The following is a 17,880-nucleotide window of genomic DNA, read 5'->3' on the forward strand; positions in this document are numbered from 1 at the left end:
AGGAAGTCCGGTAAGGAGGGACAGAGCGGCGCTGAAATCCTGCACAGCGCCACCTGCTGAGCAGACAACAAAACCGCCCGGAGACACAGAGCTGCAGGCAGAATTCACAGGGAGATTTCAGCATGTTTTAATTTGGGTTTTTAAAAATACAGATAAGAAAGCAGTACAGTTTCAAATTCCGAGCCCCCTACTTAGTTTTCTTTTTTTTTTGTCAGTCAGCTACTCATCCTTTTATGAGTGCATTAACAGCAACTCAACAAGACTTGAAACCTGAAGAGATCATATCTTAGATTTTTATTGTATTTTATTTTCTCATCAAGGTCCACTTACGTCATTTGGTGGATCTTCTATACCGAATACAGTCATAATTCATCTTTACACGGCCTTTCTCCAGTGGCTTTCTGTTTAAAATTGTACCAAGTTTCCCAAAACAATCTTATTGTTAAGACTTTTTTAACTGGTAGAGAGAGTGTTGAGTGTGATGCTCGCTCTACCATTTGAGAATCGTCTTTGTGCTGAGATGTTTTTGGGAAATGCATATGGAGTTAATTCTGTGCCAAAAGTTTCAAATAATAAAAATATCGTGATTAATTTGTCCAAAATATTTTGCAAATACAAATAATGAGAATTAAACCTATTTTTTTTTTTTTTTCAAAAAATATTATTACTCATTTTCACTCATTCTGATGTAAGTTTTCACTCATTTTGTCTGTGCTTTATCTTCGGTTCTATTTGCTGATTTTGCTGATGTAGTTTTTGCTTCTGAAATATTTCTTTTGCTTTAGACCTTCGGCACTTTTTAAAAGGGGGCAGGTCTTGGAATGAGTCGTTCACCTGCACTTTCTATTGGTCAACTGATTTGGAGTGACAGATCTTCTGAACAGGAAGCTCCGCCCAAGTGAGCTGTGATCTGCCTTGAACATGGCGGAGCACTTCGTACTGAGTGTAGTACTGCCCAACACTATGAGCAATGATTTTCATACATACATTATATATATATAAGTATATTAGCTGTTGAACGAAGCTGTACCATCTTAGCTAACGATAATAAGATGGTACAGAATCCCTCCGTGTGTCACTGAAACAGGCTTTCTATCTCAGCTTCTTCACATTAACACAGTGAACTAACAGGTTTAGTGTCATTACCAGTGTGGCTCGCTTAGTTAGCACTTTAGTGGACACTGCTAGGCTAGTTAGCACTGAAAGCTACAAACTCGAAAGGTGTTAGTTTCGTTCATACGTTAAAAAGTTTATACTCGCCAAAAATAAGTTGCATCGTTTTACCAAGGTCAACACAGGACCTATTACTATGTGTTACAATAATAACTTAAAAGGAATATTGTTCATAATGTCAGATCTGCCACTGCAGCGCTGCACTCATAGCAGCACATGGTACGAGGTGTGGAGCGTCTACATGTTCAGAAGACCTGTCACCCCAAATCAATTGACCAATAGAACGTGCAGATGAAGGCCCTCTTCTAAGACTGGCCCCCTGTTAAAAAGCACCAAAAGCCAAAAGCAAAAGAAAAAATTTTTAAGAAAAAAAGTACCAGCAAAATCAGAAAGTAGAAAACAGACAATAATAAATATCAAAATGAGTGAAAATGAGTAGAAATGTTTTTAAAAAAATAAGTCAAATTCTTACTCTTTGTATTTGCAACACATTTGCTTGTGGGTTTTATATTATTTGAAACTTTAAGCACAAAATTAACTCAGTAGAGTAGCCTAAACCCACACACATGTCAAAGTAACATGAGTTGTAAATTCTGTGAAAAAATGACTCAAGTAAAAGTTAAAGTACCTTTCTAAAATACACCTTCTGTAGAAAGTGTCAGGTCAAAAACTACTGCATAACTTATAAAACTGCAGTGGAGCTTCTCAGTCCATACAGCATCCATCAGCACATCAATACACAAACTGAAGTTTGTTCGGTGCTGTTCTTCACCTTTTGAAGCACTCTTGGTCTAAAATAGAGCTTTAAACCTCAAATGTCAGGTGCAACCAATTACAAAGCTGCATCACCGACAAAACATAACGACCCCCCCCCTCCACCCTGTGAACTGAATATTAATGCAAGTGAGTAAAAACATGTAACTGGGTAAAAATACAATTTTGGGGTTTTTTTTCCTGACAGCAATGATACACAAGTGGTTTTCCATCATGGTGAAGATCCATTTGACCATGCAAAGAACCATTTATGTTCTTTGAGTGTTCATACTCTTACAAAGAACCACTGCATTCTACTAAATAACCTTTGAAGAATGTAGGCTAAATAGAACACAAAATGCACCAAAATTACATTCACAAAGCAAAGCAGAGACACTGAAAAGTTTAAAAATCCACAGCCAAACTGTGTTTTGTCAGTATTTTATTGTTTACTTTCATATACAAAAAGATAAAATTGAAATAATCCTTTCTAGTACTTTTTTCTCTAACAGTCAGGGTGTAGTTGTTTCACACTGGGCAAATACTACATTCATACTGGTTTATTCTGGCACCAATGAAAAGCAGAAACAACCACATCCCAACCTCTAGGCAAATCTAGTCCAAACTCTGGATACGGAGTTCTAAAATTACCACAGTAAAAAGGAACAATGATCCACTGCAAATTAAAGAACTATGTTACAATGATCATCCAAGAAAAAAAAGTCCTCAGTTCATTACGGCAATACAATGGATGTCTGACTTTCCCAGGGCGTTTAATATATATAAAAACTTTAACATACTTTTCAATCCAAAAGAGGGGTTACAGCAACAAGCTCAACTCTCTGTATACATCTTGTCTTATACAGATTTTTAGTATATTTGTTAAAATCAGTAGTACAAGCCATCTCTGTTCTACAATTTTAGCTACAATAGTGAAACATAACCTACAACATGTACATTTCACATATTCTGATATAGAAACAGCACTTAAAGTGTGACCCCTTGACAAGACAAGTGAGAACGCCTCCTTTCATTTCCCGTGTGCCAACTCGAACTTCAATTCTTCTGTCTTGGAGATATAAAGGGCATGTAATTGAGCCATTCACTACTCAGGTACTGTATACTGAGCTTCATGTTTTAAACTTTAAACACATGGGCAAAAACTATCACCTCAATCTGTTAAGGTACTATTAAGGTCAGAGTGGATTTGTCATTGTGGATAAAGCAGAAAAGATTTTAAAAATTATATAAATTAAGTTCCCCTGAGGGAAATATGTTTTAATACTTGAGCGTTTACAACATCCTGACTTACAGCTCTGCTACACTTTGACCTGAACGTTTATCTTGGAAAATATGAGGTAACAAAACACCAAAACCAGCGATCGGATTCACCCTGCCTTACAAAAATGACTGCAATGACGAAATGGAATCAAAAAAAGTGAACAGCAAAATGCACCTGGTTTAATGTGGGGTGGTCAAACCATGTCCGGCTTCGTGAGGGAGGGGGAAATGTAGGAAGCACTCGAGTTTCCCTGTATAGTACCATTTATTTGCTTTTCTGCGAGTGGCGAGAGGCTCGAGAAGAAAGAGGTTTTTGAGTTGTCAAGGGGTGCTTCATACATGTTACACCAGTACAAAAGAGGTTCTCCTGTTTGTGATTATGATAGTGTACATTTTCTCTGTAGTGTCAACGACTAATCCAGCTAGCAACACTGATTCACATGAGCTCTGAGGTAATCGGTTCCTGAAAACCTGGATCTAAGACTGCATCCAGAGTTACAGCTGGTCACGTTTTTAGAGATTTTATATTATATATATAGAGTCTTCTGAAAAGTATTAGCACAGAAGCAGAGAGAGAAAGAAAGAGAAAGAAAGAGAGAGAGAGAGAGAGAGACAGCGGTTGCTTCAGCAAGTAGAAGAGTAAGCAGGCACATCAGAACACCTCTGAATATTGGAGGTTTGCAACGTTCCTGATATTAGAAATGACGGGTCTTTCTGTGAGGCCATCTTTGTTGACATGAACCAGTGAGCCAGTTCCGTACGCAAACGAACCCACACTGGACGATCTAAAGCTAAAAGACTTGAAGAAATTCATGATTTAAACTCAAAGGATGCTGGTCCACACCAGGCACACAGCTGAAAGATTCACAAGGAGAAAATCTCTCATTTAATTGGCACGACAGCTAAGATGATGAAACACGCAGGAAATACTCGTTATTCCCTCGGTGTCAGTAAATTCTGTACTTGTGGTATTGCATCAAAAATATTCAAGCTGATCATATAAAATGACCCAGACAAAATGTACTGAGTCCAATTAAAAGCTCCATTTTGATGTAGAGTCTAATTAAAAGCTCCTCTTAAATCATTAACCTGCTCCAGTTCATCCAAAATGCAGTTCAGTTGTACTAAAATGCCTAAAACCACAACATTTTGGAAATCCACTAGCTTCCCACAATACTCATCAACCAGACACTGTGACACTACAACCAAATGACTGACATCATACAAGCAAACTAAGAACAGCCGAAAAACCAGATCTCGAGCACTGGAGATTCAGCATCGTTAACCATTACAGTTCATACATCCAGGTAAGAGGGTGTCAAGCTCTTTTCTTATGGAATCACGGACAGTAATAATGAAAAACAACAAAACTTTGGTTGCCCTCTTGCAGATAGAAAATGCAAGGAATTTGGCTACATACTGTTATTTCTTTAGAGGTCAGTTAATAATTGAGGGACATCTTCATTAAACGTTACTGATGAACAGCAGCCGACAGAACATTACGAGGACAGTGATTTTGGTAAGATGCTTGGGGATTAGTAACAATGCCCAGAAGGTCTATCCCTTCAGAAAGGAACTATGCTATTGCTGTGGATATTGCTTGCTACATTGTCTGAGCTCATTAAAAGTGAAGTTAGTGAAGAACCTGAAAAGAGGTGACGGTCCTGAAGGTGTTGGTGTCTGAGAGCCCAACAGACAAATGCTAAGTAAATGATACCCCATGATCTGCACAGCATTAGCATTTTTAGTTCAATTAACACCTATGCCCCACCAGCTTGTTTTCCCACAACAGGAACGGAACACGCAGGTGCTGCTTTGGCTGAGGGCCTGACTCCATCTCTGGTTTGGCAATAGGCATTTTGTATTGGCGAAAAAGTGGTCCCGAATTATCTCTCTAACACTTTACTGAAGAGCTGCATTCATAAGGCAACATGACACCTACATAAGCCCTAAACTACCTAAGCCTCATTAAGGCTGCTTTTGTCCATTTTGCTGTTTTCACCCCAATCAGTCCTATGAAGCCATAAGACTGTCAATGCCACTGTCAATGTCCCATGATGCCATAGGATGCCATCAGAGATAATCAGTTAACACTTGCTGGAATAAGCCTTTTTAAATGCCTATGTAGGTTTATGTCAGTCATCATAAAAGGCTTATGTAGGTGATGTGTAGCCTTATTAACACTGCATAACAGTAGTGTTCTTTAGTTTGCCAGAAGAGGCCAAGAGGCCCTAAAAGCCATCTACACCTAAAACAATAAAGCTAGACAGCCACATTACATTGGTTCAATCTTCAGCATCTGAAGGGGATATAAAAAAATAAATAAATTTAAAAATTATGCTTATTGTGGGGGGCACAATAAAGCACCAAGTCCATGAGCGCAAAGATGGCCTCAAACATTCTCTCTGATCACAGGCTGCAGCTTCAGCACACACGTCCAAGTTATACCCACATCTAGCACTGCAAAATGGAGGTGAACATCCCGGAGATAATATCTTATATATGGCACCGTGATACGAAAATAAAAAACACAATCGCAACTTAAAGCTCTGGTCAGGGTGTAGAGAGGAAGTAGAAGCAACCGCTGCAAAGCCTCATGAGTGAGCAAGAGGACAGAGAGGAAAACTGCACAGAAGGTAGGGACACCAAACCTTTTATTTTTCTGCCCTGAAAAAAAAAAAAAAAAAAAGAAAAGCTCCGTCAGTGTAATTCTCGCAGTATTCGAACGTCATAATAATACGACCAGGAATTGGAATCAGCCAAAATGTTTAGATTTGGAAAGAAGTAATTTGGTAAAGTCGCCTTGAGTGAAACAACTGGCAAGACGTTTAGCTATAATGCCACCTAAGTTTACTTTGCAATGGATAGACAGAAGCATTCTGACAGGATCAGAGTGGGGAAGATGACTTTTAGATCTCAGATAAACATCAGTTGAAGGTTAAAGGTTTAATGTCCCTTTAAGCAACAGAGAGGAAAGGAGAAGTGGTGGGAACAGCCAGCACAAAAAAAGAATAATGCCCTGGTCTCGTAGATAGGCAGAATTCTACAACTGTTTACAGCTATTTACATGGGTTTTTCTATTTATACAACATAACTTGGTAGCACTTCTTACAAGATTTTGGACTTTTTTTTTTATTTCTCCAAAACTCCCTAATCTTAAAAGCCAACTTACATCAAAATATACTTACTACAAGTCAACACAACTAACAGAATATATAACAGAAGTCATACACATAGAAAAATCTGAGGTATTTCTGGTTTGAGGTGGTCTGTGGTTCAATGAATAATATTTTTTTTCTTCTTTAAACCTTTCTGTTTCTTTTTGTCCTCTCATTACTAAATTTATTGTTTAGAGTTGCTCTCATTCACCTAGGAAGCCTTGTACATTTTTTTTTCTTGACATAGTGTTTGAAAATGCATTTCAGAATGAATTCTACTGAGAAGTTGCATGTGTAACGCACAGAAGAAACGGAAAAAAATACAGAAAATACATCTTTGAGTTGAAACAGCAGCATTGTGGACATTCACTGTTACATTGTGGCGTACAGAAAAAGTGAACTCTTGCCTGCCACTTTTAAGACGAACAAAAATAAAATAAAATAAAACAATAATAATAATAATCAAATGTCCGTTTCTTCCTTTTCTCTCTATGAAATGAATGCGCCAGCCACTCTTAATTTAAGATTAAACCGGTGGTCAAATAAGGACCAGCGAAGGCCCAATCTCACAATTGGTCCCTCAAAGCGACAGACAATGTTCAAAAGGGACTCGGCTGTAACGCACGTATTAAAACCCTTCCTACCGTCGGCTCCCGTTCACGCGAGTACAGGCTTTGTAAATGATGAATCTGGTCTCTGCTGTTTCAGTCTAGGTCCTTAAATCCAGATATCCAGTATGTGCATGGACTTAAAGGAAATAAAGAGCAAAGGAAAACAAAATAAAAACACTTCTTTTGAGAGCCACTGGGGCCGAACCTTCCTCATGGTCTATTTTAGCATGCTCAGCAAACTTAACACGCATACTTCTCGAACACTTACTGTCTCACACTGACTCATTTACTCACTCACTCACCCGCCCGCTCACACTCACACACACACTTTCACCACGGTCTTGCATGTAAGGTTTAGTGTTAAAATTCATTAGGGCACCCTTTGACGTTTCTTCTTCTATCAATTGCTAGGGATAAATGGCAGTCACCCCAAACACCACCCCCTCCCTCCCCCAAATGGAACTGGTTACCTGAGAAATAATTCCATACCAAACAAAATGCATTATCCAAATTCTTAACTCGTCGCTGCTAGCTCTAAATGCAAGCCAATTTCTATGATCTACATTTTGAAATTCTCATATCCACACGATAAAATTCTGTACCAACCCCTCTTCACAGTCTCCAACTTCAACACCACAAAATCATATGGAAAAAAAAAGTTAAAAAAAAAAAAAGTCCAGTTGTCTTCCACCTTTTGTTGTGTTCTCGTGACACCCGTTAGTTCCGTAAAAGACACGTTTTCCGTAATTTTGAATAGCACACAGTTAGAGAGAGGAAAAAAAAGAAAATACAGAACTAAAAATCCCTTGAGGAAGGTTAGTTGTGTGTAACAGTCATAATGTTCCTCTCAGGTTTTGCAGCATTGTTGTATTATCCAACATGGTGAATGGTCAGTTGATGTTGTTGGTTGGTTGGTTTTGCCTCAGGAAGTCCTGTCCAGAAGACAGAAAACTAGGAATATAAAGAGGATACTGAAACCAAAAAAAAGTTGAGGTACCTGCACCTTGTCAGCATTCATAAGTCGGCACCTGAATGCGCTTTGAGATGTCCTTTCACTTTTTTGTTTTTTTTTGTTTTGTTTTGTTGTTTTGTTTCTTTTTTTGTTTAACTTTTGTGTTTTCCTCTCTTGATAAAAATACAGTAGAGAAGTGTGCTGGTAGAATTGATCCGATCAGAATAATAATAATAATAATATTAATAATAATAATAACAATAATAATAATAATAATGATAATAATTAATTTAAAAAATGTCAGGATAAAATAGCAGCTGCATTCATGTTGTTGTCTGAGATCCGCTGAGTCTGGAAAGACGAGGGTTGTTTCGTTTGCTTCAGATTTGTGAGTTTTTCTTCACTGTGAGCACTGCAGTAGGACTCAGATACTGGACTCTTTGGGTGGCAAGTCCACGTTGGTGACAGAGGTCACCATGGATACGAGGCAGTCCGAGGTAGGGGCGCTGGTGAGGCGGCGGATCTGTGAGATGCGCTCCTCTACGCAGCCTGCCGACAGTCGTGCCTCGGCGTCGTGGTCCCAGCACTCCTCTATCGTCTCACACATCTGCTCCAGACCCTGCTCCGCACGTGCACACACACACACACACACACACACACATCAGAATTGAACTGCTGCACTATTTAAGGTGGAACAGCAAATATGAATAAAAAGCTGCAGCCAGTTGCACCAGGTGAACGCAAGTTCCATCGTAAGTTGGGGTGAAAAGTCAGTCCTAAACCTCACATTGAGAGTAGTTAGTTTAAAACTAGAGACACAGAATTTCGGCTGCACCACAGACACTTACAGTACATCTTAACTAGTAGTGCGTAACATGATTGTAGATCAAAACACTGTCGCACTGACGTTTTCACTCTTTGCAGCCTATCAGTCACGCTACCCGACATACACAGGAAACATTACACGCAGTAAATTTTAAATTTTAAGGTATAACTTGTTGCTATGTTGAAACTATGTAACTTGGTGCGACCGGTTAAATTCTAGTAGCTCACAAATATGAACGTTGGCAGTTTACATTGAAACTAGGCTCAATTAAAATTATGATCAGCTGGTGCAACTGGCTGCCGGTGAATAACTTTGGCTTAATGAAGTTATTTCCAGCCACTGCCACTGTGTGAATTTTTATCACCATAGTCCATCAAGCCAGAAGTATTAAACTACAAGCAAAACTCACTGCTGACGCAAGCAATCTCAGTAATATCTGTAACGTTAGCACTGGAGGATGCCTTGAGCAAACTACACTGGACAGTACTGGAGAAAGAACCACGGATAAATCAACCAGCAGCAAACTAACCAAATCAAAGTGGAAAACTCCAGTTCCCCTCGAAACTAGATGTGGCACAGTGCTATGAGAGCAAGAGGGCTGCAATCGCAGTGGAGCTGGGTCAGGCAGCCACCACTGCTCTCATTGGACATCAGAGAGGAAAACTGGAAACTGCGCTCATCTTATTTTCATGTTCAGCCTGCGTTCATGCTAAATTCATGTGGTCTGTTCTTTTACATACTTAAACAATTTTATTGAATTATTGTGAGCAATCACAATCACGATTAACTACACTAGGCAATGCAATTATTCACAATTATTTCAATCGTTTGAGGGCAAAAAGAATGAAGAAAAATTTTAAACAGTCAGCAAGGAAATCACTGTACACTGGACTTACAGAATGCTTCAGCCAGCAGTCCTTCAACACCGGCCGCAGCTTTTTGTGTACTACCACGTCCTGCAGGTCCTCCAGGGACGGGTGCTGCCCAATCTCCTCCTCAAATGGCAACATATACTCATCCACAGGACCTGGAAATACAACCACAGACAATCACCTCTATTACAATGTTGATTAAAGTGGTACTACGCTTATGGATGCACTGTTTCATTTTAAGAATCATTTTTGTGGTTGGGGTCCAACATCAAAGTACATTGTAAAAGACACCACATATTAGGGGTGGGAATCCCCAGGCACCTCACGATTCGATTACGATTCAGAGGGCTGCGATGCGATTATAAAACAATTATTGATGCATCTCGATGCATCTTTTTTTTTTATACATGATTTCTATTTTCTTACTGTCTGAGGACTTGGTACTTTTCAAGCTAGGTATTTGTAATGATCCATAATGCAACTATGCAATAATCCAATATCTTTTATTAATAAAACAAATGGAAGTGATGTGGCAAGTGAACTGGAAGGCTCTCATTCACTGCTCTTGTTTGGAGACGCTGCTGCCACTCATCTGTGATAACATGCGCTGTTACGGTGAAATAAGATCCAGTGGTAATGGATGACCATGCAGCACATTATAGCCGTCCTGCCCGTTTTCTTTAGTGATTTTATAACTTCGGTTTTGGTCTCGTGGAGGTGGGGGGGAATCGCTGTGTCAGTAAAATATCTTCGAGACGGGTCGTGTGCAACATAACGCGGAAGCCCTGGTTCTCAACGACTGAGAATTGGCGTGCAGACTGCAGGTCACATAGCAGCGAGGTTTCGCCTGGCTAGTAGCGAACGAAAAAGGAAAAGAGAAAGACAGACGAGCGTTTGGAGATGAATGGACTTATTCGCATTTATAAGCACCGCAGTTGGTTTCCTGATACGTTAAATCTGCAAAGAGAGACTGTCAAACACTAAAAAGATGCGAAGATGAAGTCGCTTCTCTTTCTAATTTTCCCATTCCACCTTAAATGGTGCTGCATTTACCTCTGGCTCCTCAGTCAGAATTTAAGGTGGAACACGAAAGTTCAGCAAGAAGTTGGCGATTGAGAAGCGACTTCGTAAACAGCCGAAAGCTGGACTATTAAACTTTTTGAGGAAAGGTTTTCTGGCGGAGATGGAAGAAATGCGGCTGTAGTTAAAGCTTTAAGCAGAGCAGAGCAAGTCCGCGTTTTCGTTTACATTGTTTAGTTTATACTAGGACATTTTCACATACTGAGACATACTGGACATTAAATGTTGTGGCTCCCAAGGTGGTCTGATTTTTGGTGAAAGGACAAAATGGCTCTTCTTATCATTTGTGTCGTGACTCCTGATCTAACCTGGCTTTTAATGCAGAGGGAGCCGGTCGGATTTCTCACTCATCCAGTAGTGTTTTTGTTATGTGCCGCCACAGACTGTCCGGGCGCTGCACTTACCCACTTCCAAGTTCCGCCTTTTGCGTTCCGTCAACATTACATTATAAATTAAATATTTAGAAAATCAATTTTTGACGTTGAATGAAACGATTCAGAATCGTGCATGTCCACATCACGATGCATCTAAGAACCGATTTTTTCCCGCAACCCTACCACATATGATTAATCAATTCAAAATCCCCAACTTTCAGTAATTCAGCAAAACAGAAAAATAAAACCGTCACACATACAAGTTCAAATATATGCTACGAGGGCTCAACGTACTTCGTATGGCCAAAAATATGTGGACACCCAAACATCAGATCCATATGTGCTTGGTGAAAATCTACTTTCAAAACAACGGACATGAACATTGGTTTTGTCATCCCCTTTGCTGCTATAACAGCCTCCACTCTTCTGGAAAATTATTACAATAGATTTTTAAACATTTTGAGGATTCAGTTTCATTCAGCCTCAAGAGAATTTGGGCACTGTGTTGGACTGGTTCAGTCTCAATTCCAATTCAATTCAAAAGTGTTGGATAGGGCTGAGGTCAGGGCTCTGTGCAGGACAGTCAAAATCTCACAGCAAACTATTTTTCACTTTGTGCAGGGGGTATGGTCATGCTGAAACACAACAGTCTTCCCCAAACTGTCACCACAAAGTTGGAAGCATACAATTCTTTAGAATGTCTCTGTATGCTACGTTATGATTTGCTTTCACTGGAACTAAGGATTCTAAATCATGAAAAACCACCCAGCCCAGATTATTCCTCCTCCACCAAACCGATGGCACTATGCATACAGAGCCAGTTAAGTGTACACCTGTCATCTGCCAAACCCACATTCATCCAGCAAACTGCCAGTTCATTGCATGAGAATGCGACTGCACATTGCCAGAGCCTAATGTCGATGAGCTTTACACCACTCCAGCCACTGCTTGGCACTGCACATAGTGATCTTAGGCTTGCGTGTAGCTGAACAGAACAGAAACTCAAAGCTCCTGATGAACAGTTCTTACACTGACGTTGCTTCCAGAAGCAGGCTGGAACTTTATAATGAGTGTTCCAACTGAGGACAGATGCTTTCAAATGCACCCTGCTTTGGCATTCAGTGGTCCCATCTTGTGAGACTGTGTGGCCTACACTCTTAAAAAAAACTAAATGGTTCTTCAGATTGATACGTTGTAGATGGTTCTATATAGAACTTTTTTTAAAAGGGTTCCATATAGCACCAAAAAGGAATCAGCTATTGTTATGATGTCAAGCTTGTGACAATAGAAGAACCTTTTGGTGTTCTATAGAACCCTTTCCAAAAAGAACTATCTACAACACATTCTCCATCAATCTGAAAAACCATTTCATGATGCAAAGAACCCTTTAACCATGCAAAGGATTCTTTGAGTGTTCATGGTTCTATACAGAACAATTTTCTTTACTAAAGAACCATCTTTTTTAAGTGGGTAGCAATTCACTCCTGAGCTCCTGCTGCTCCTAGACAGAACTGCTCCAAAATAACAGCACTTACAGCTGACCGGGGCAGCTCTAGCAGGGCAGAAACTGACTGAAAAGATGGCATCTGTGACTGTGATACACTGAAAATGAATGATCTCTTATGTATGACCCATTCTATTCCGGGTGTTTTGTCTATAAGATTGCATGGCTGTATGCTTGATTTGATGTGCCTAAATCCAAAAAGTGTCCACAGACTTCAGGCCATATAGCGTATATATTATGTAACTGCCACCCTTTTTAGTTTATTGTGTTATATAGCCCATTTAGGTGCTTCAGCATTTTCAGTTTCAGCTTTTACAGCCTTTTCCTCTGCTTAATCTATGGCCAGCCAACTTGGCATGAGCAATGGGGTTACAATCATGGCCCTATGTTGCTGAAGCGCTCACTAATGCATGTTCTTAGTGCTCTTGTGGCAAACCTAACATGAGTCAGCCCACACAAACATTCAATTAAACATATCACGTAAGTGATCTAGCATAAAAATGCATCTCACTGGAAATGTTTTGCCACAGTGTGGCTAAGCAAATGTCACATATCTTCTTGCATACTGTCACCAGTTACATCGGCTGCATATTTACCCTCCAATATCCCCACATAATTAATCAGGTGAATGACTTCAAGAGTGTATCACGGAGATTCAGTTGGTACATGAAAAACAGCTACAGGGAGGGTTTTAAAAATAGATTTAAGTGTAGGAGTCAGATTCTACAATTAATTATATTAGAGTTCTTAACCAAGGATAATACTGTTATGCACAGACTCCTGACTTTTTATGTAGTCAGTGTTGTAAGCATTCTATTTGAGTCATCTCTTTAAAACAGCGCTACTTCAGAATTTACCCATTGTTTCAAATATCTTCTGTGATATCTTCAGCAGTTTGGGTTGGATAGGCAGCATTTGACCTACAAATGTACTTCTTGTGGTGAAACTGGTATGGACAGGCTCATAAAGGAGCTGTGTGTAACCTCTAGTGGATGAGTTTATTGACTGCAACCAACTGAAACCCCTCCCTCCACCCCCCTTTCCAAAATCTATGCTGGCCATCAGGTTTGCTGCCATCGCTTGTCACGATTTCGTTTAGCTTCTACATGCCTTTGCTTGTTTGACAGTGAGGATTCAGCCTCCCTTGCTTTTTCTTGTGCTAAATAATAAGTATGATTATTTTAGTTCTCAAACATCTCAATACAAAATGGTTAGCCAGCACCAGGGTTCTAACAATTTTTCCTACTGAGCATATGCATATTTTAATACAGCGTAGTAACTCAGTGTTTTAAATGTTTTAGTGTGTTTTAATGTTATTTCAGTCCAGACTCGGTTAAATATTGTTACTTACACCCCTGATAAGCTGATTGAGACTAACAAAATATCCTAATTATTCCTTTAAAGCTGGTGACATTTTCTAATAAGAGCATTCGCCAGCTTTTTGTTTGAACTTTCTCATTCCACCTTAAATGGTCCAGCAGTTACATTCTGACATCTGAAGCTTTATAATAATTGCTGCACCATTTAGGGTGGAATGGGGAAATTCATGCTCCTATGTAGATTTGTCACTCTCGTTACAATTTCAAGCCAGCTGCCAGTTTTTAGTAAAACATTTCTCCAGCTCTCACTGTGATATATATTCACAACCCAATTTTAATCCCCAGTTTGTGCTTTCACTATGCAGAAAAGCACAAATAGGTCTGGTCCAGCACATTTGGCTTTGTTTGTGTCGTGACATCTGAGCAGATCTGGGATTTTGAGTTCTTACTCGTGGCCTGCAAGTCGTTAGGTGTGTTATACTCTCTCTTTGCCTTGTCCTGTAGTGTGAGCGCCCTCACAACATAAAGACAAGAAATTCTGTGATAAACTGATGTGAAGTTTCTGATGCTCTTTGTTCTGGAAATCTGTTTAGATTTTAAAAGTGTGTACGCCCTGCCCTAAAGTTTCTTTTAGTCTTTTTCTTTAATCTTTTTGGTCCTTCTTTTCTAAATACAAAAATGTTTTTCAGGGTTTCTTGTGGTTATCTATCAGGACCACAGGTAGCTTTCATCTTTCAAGACCTGACTGTAGTGGAGTTATGAGAAAGTTTGAATGCTTACCATCAGCAGCTGTACAGCGGGACACCAGCTCCCAAAGCACGAGTCCCATGGCGTACATATCTATTCTCAGGAATGCATCTCTCTGGAAGTTGATGGCCCCCTCCAGCACCTCGGGCGCCATGTACCTCCGTGTGCCAACCTGACAGAAGGGTGAAATGGTTTAGCTTGCGCATTGTGAAACTGCAGTAAAACCAAGGCAATGTTCTAGCTAAAAATATCTAACAACTTTAGACCACTTGATCATTTGGCCAACACCAAATGAGAATTGCAGTGTCAACATCTAATAACCTCCATAACTACTGTGCTCCAGCTTTTCTCAAAAACAAAGGTGAGCATTCCAGTGGCCAGTGGCACCAGCTGAACGTAACTGCCCTTATGTTTGCATTTATGAGATACTAAAAATTATCCGCACGAAGTTACAGTTTCAATGTAACTAAGTTTATACAGAGCCATTATAAGGTTAAAAACTAAATAAATAAAAAAAAATAAGAATGATAATTTCACATGGCTGCTCAATTTGAGAACTTTGTGTTCTCCACACCAAAAACCCCAGCAGAACAGAACAATTCAATATCAAGTCCAAATACCAGAAATGAAGAATACTTCTGAGAGTACCACATCACTGTAAAGCAGTTTATTTGAATTTGTACATTCGCCTACAGTGTAAATAAGGACTTGGAACGAGTAATCGACTGCTCACGTAAATTCTAGCCTGTGCAGTCTTGCAAGTCAGCTATTCTGTGAATCTGTTATCGTCTGTGATATGACTGAACTTGCATCCAACCTTACTAGCTACAGTTGTTTGATGTCCATCACTGGTCATGTTCACATTCTCACCTGGCCATGTGTGTCTCCTGGTGGTTTTCCTGGCTCAAACTTTACCGCCAACCCAAAATCACCAATGACAGCAGTCAGGTCATTCTTCAGCATCACATTTTTACTCTTGAAGTCCCTGTGGGTTAACAGAGTAAATGTTTGGATGAATCTTGCAATGTAGCAGTAACATCACATATCCTGTGAATCTTTGTAAGAAAAAAAAAACAGCTCTGAAGTTATCCGTTGGTGCAGTACCTGTGAGCAATAGCAGGTTTGGGGCCTTCTCCTTTGTACCGTGGTACATCCTCATGGAGGTAGGCCAGTCCACGAGCCATAGTTTCAGCAATGTGACATAAGTCATTCCAGCTTACCACACTGCCTTTCAGATAATCAGTCAAAGAACCCTGTAGAGCAGAGACACATGTTTATTATTAATGCCTTCTATCTAATACCTATTTAATACCTGTTCATGTACTCTAGCAACAATGAGCCCTGCTGTAATGTCTAGCAGCAGTAAGTCAAGGAGACTGTATTTGTGGTATAATGAAGACGTTTCACCACTCCAAGGGGCTTTATCAATTCAAATGAGTGGTGAGAACATTTCCCAGCATTTAAATTATTTGGTTCATATTCGTTTTAAGGCTAAGGTTAAGCCTTAAACTACTAAACCATGAGACTGAAGAACTGAAGTGCGGGCCTACATTTGGGCGCTTTCAAAAAGAATACGAGAATGAATGTACATGAACGTACATTGGAACAGCATAAAACAGTTATGGACTTTGTCCACTGACCTTCTCATGGAACTCTGTGATGAGCCAGAGCTCCATTTCCAGGCTGGTCCCTCGTTTCTCCGCAGCAATGTAGCGCAGCAAGTTCTCGTGCTTCATCCCAGGCGTGGTGAACACGTCTCGCTCATTCTGCCATGACTGCTTGTCCTGAAACGCAAAGGGGGGAAAAAAAGTGCCAGCATTAGGGGTAATACGGTTTGACACTTTTTTCAGGTTTGATAACCTAGTCCAAAAATATTCATGCATCATGGTAGAAATGGTGGCAGATGAAAAAAATGAAAGGAAAAATAAAATATGATCACCACCACTGTATTTAATTCAGCATTACACTGGCATTATCCTTGAACAGTGTGTTTATCCTGTGAACAAAACTTTAAAATATTTGGTGAATTAGTGTGCAAAATCTCTCTGTATAAAACAAACAAAAAACGAGAATACAAAGAGATTTAATCCCTTACCGCATTAAAATTTTTCCTATAAATAGTTATAAATTATGTTGTTTACAGAGATATTTGGAGGCCACTGTGTTGTTTCAGGCAGTGATTCTCAAGCGGTTAACTTTGGGGGAAAAACGGCGAATTTGATCATTTAAACTGTGGGGTCCAAAAGTCTGAGACTACTAGTGACAATAGCCGATGCTTCTATTTTGCATTCTTTTCTTATTTAATACAAAAATACAAAGCGTAATCTAGAAGCAGTGCAGAATCTTGAATATTTCTTGTTCATTTTACTTGTTTACTTTTTACTTTTCTTTGTTTTACATTTTTCAAAGCTCTAAAACTTTGTCATACAATCTCAGGTTTAAATTAAAGAAAATCCCAGATTTTTTAAAGCACGTCTCAGAGATTTTCTCTGAGGAGGAACCCGTTCACCCAGCATGCACCTTCATGTAGTCTATGTGAGAGCTAAACAGAACCCTGAGGTTATGAAATGGTGTTGAAGTTTATTAACTAGCTGGCATCCACATTTTGTGATTAACTAATTACGCTAAACAAAAACATATAAAAAAAAGTAGCTGTCACTTTGTGCAGAATGATCGAGCTGCAAAAGAGCTGTCAAAAGTCTGTCAAAGGAAATTTATGGCTGATAACACCATATTTTCCATTTGTTTGGAAGCTGCTGTATGTTATAATCCTGACTAGCAATGCAGCACGTGTTTATCACTGATGTGCTTACAACAGAGCTAATGTACTGCCACTGTTAAGGTCACGTGCCTGGTGCACACCAGAATTTAAAGGAAGCTGCTCTGAAGTGTCTCAGGGTGAAATAGAAGGAGGGGGTCTCAGCTAAAATAGGCTTAAAAGCACTGGCTTAAGCACAAACCTGAATAGGGAAGACCTTCACAGCTACATATTCATTCATCATCTGGGCCTTCCACACGCAGCCAAAGCGCCCCCTAGCTTTAATCTCCAGCAACTGCAGGGGTTTCAGCCCTACTAGAGGAGATGGTGGGGCTGGACCCGGATCCTGATCAAAGAGAAAATAGTTTAGACACAACATTCAAAATACAATATGGTAATATGAATAATAAATGAGGGAAAACAGTTACCCTACATGTGAGAGGACCTCACTGTTTAATTTATCACAACTGCT

General features: G+C 39.6%; 1 protein-coding gene across 1 annotated transcript in view; it reads right to left on the minus strand.

Annotated features, from left to right (window-relative positions):
• Positions 1-8,032: 8,032 nt before the first annotated feature.
• Positions 8,033-17,880, minus strand: part of acvr2ba (activin A receptor type 2Ba) — a 63,250-nt gene continuing 53,402 nt past the window's right edge. Inside the window, exons 5-11 of the mRNA XM_036589596.1 lie at positions 17,611-17,754; positions 16,291-16,434; positions 15,755-15,903; positions 15,521-15,635; positions 14,684-14,822; positions 9,651-9,781; positions 8,033-8,547 (exon numbers count right to left, since the gene is read on the minus strand). Coding sequence (XP_036445489.1) covers positions 8,353-8,547; positions 9,651-9,781; positions 14,684-14,822; positions 15,521-15,635; positions 15,755-15,903; positions 16,291-16,434; positions 17,611-17,754 — 1,017 coding nt within the window. The 3' untranslated portion in view covers positions 8,033-8,352. The remainder of the gene's footprint in view (positions 8,548-9,650; positions 9,782-14,683; positions 14,823-15,520; positions 15,636-15,754; positions 15,904-16,290; positions 16,435-17,610; positions 17,755-17,880) is intronic.

The sequence above is a fragment of the Colossoma macropomum genome, unplaced genomic scaffold, assembly GCF_904425465.1.
Source record: "Colossoma macropomum unplaced genomic scaffold, Colossoma_macropomum, whole genome shotgun sequence".
Classification (NCBI taxonomy): Eukaryota; Metazoa; Chordata; class Actinopteri; order Characiformes; family Serrasalmidae; genus Colossoma; species Colossoma macropomum.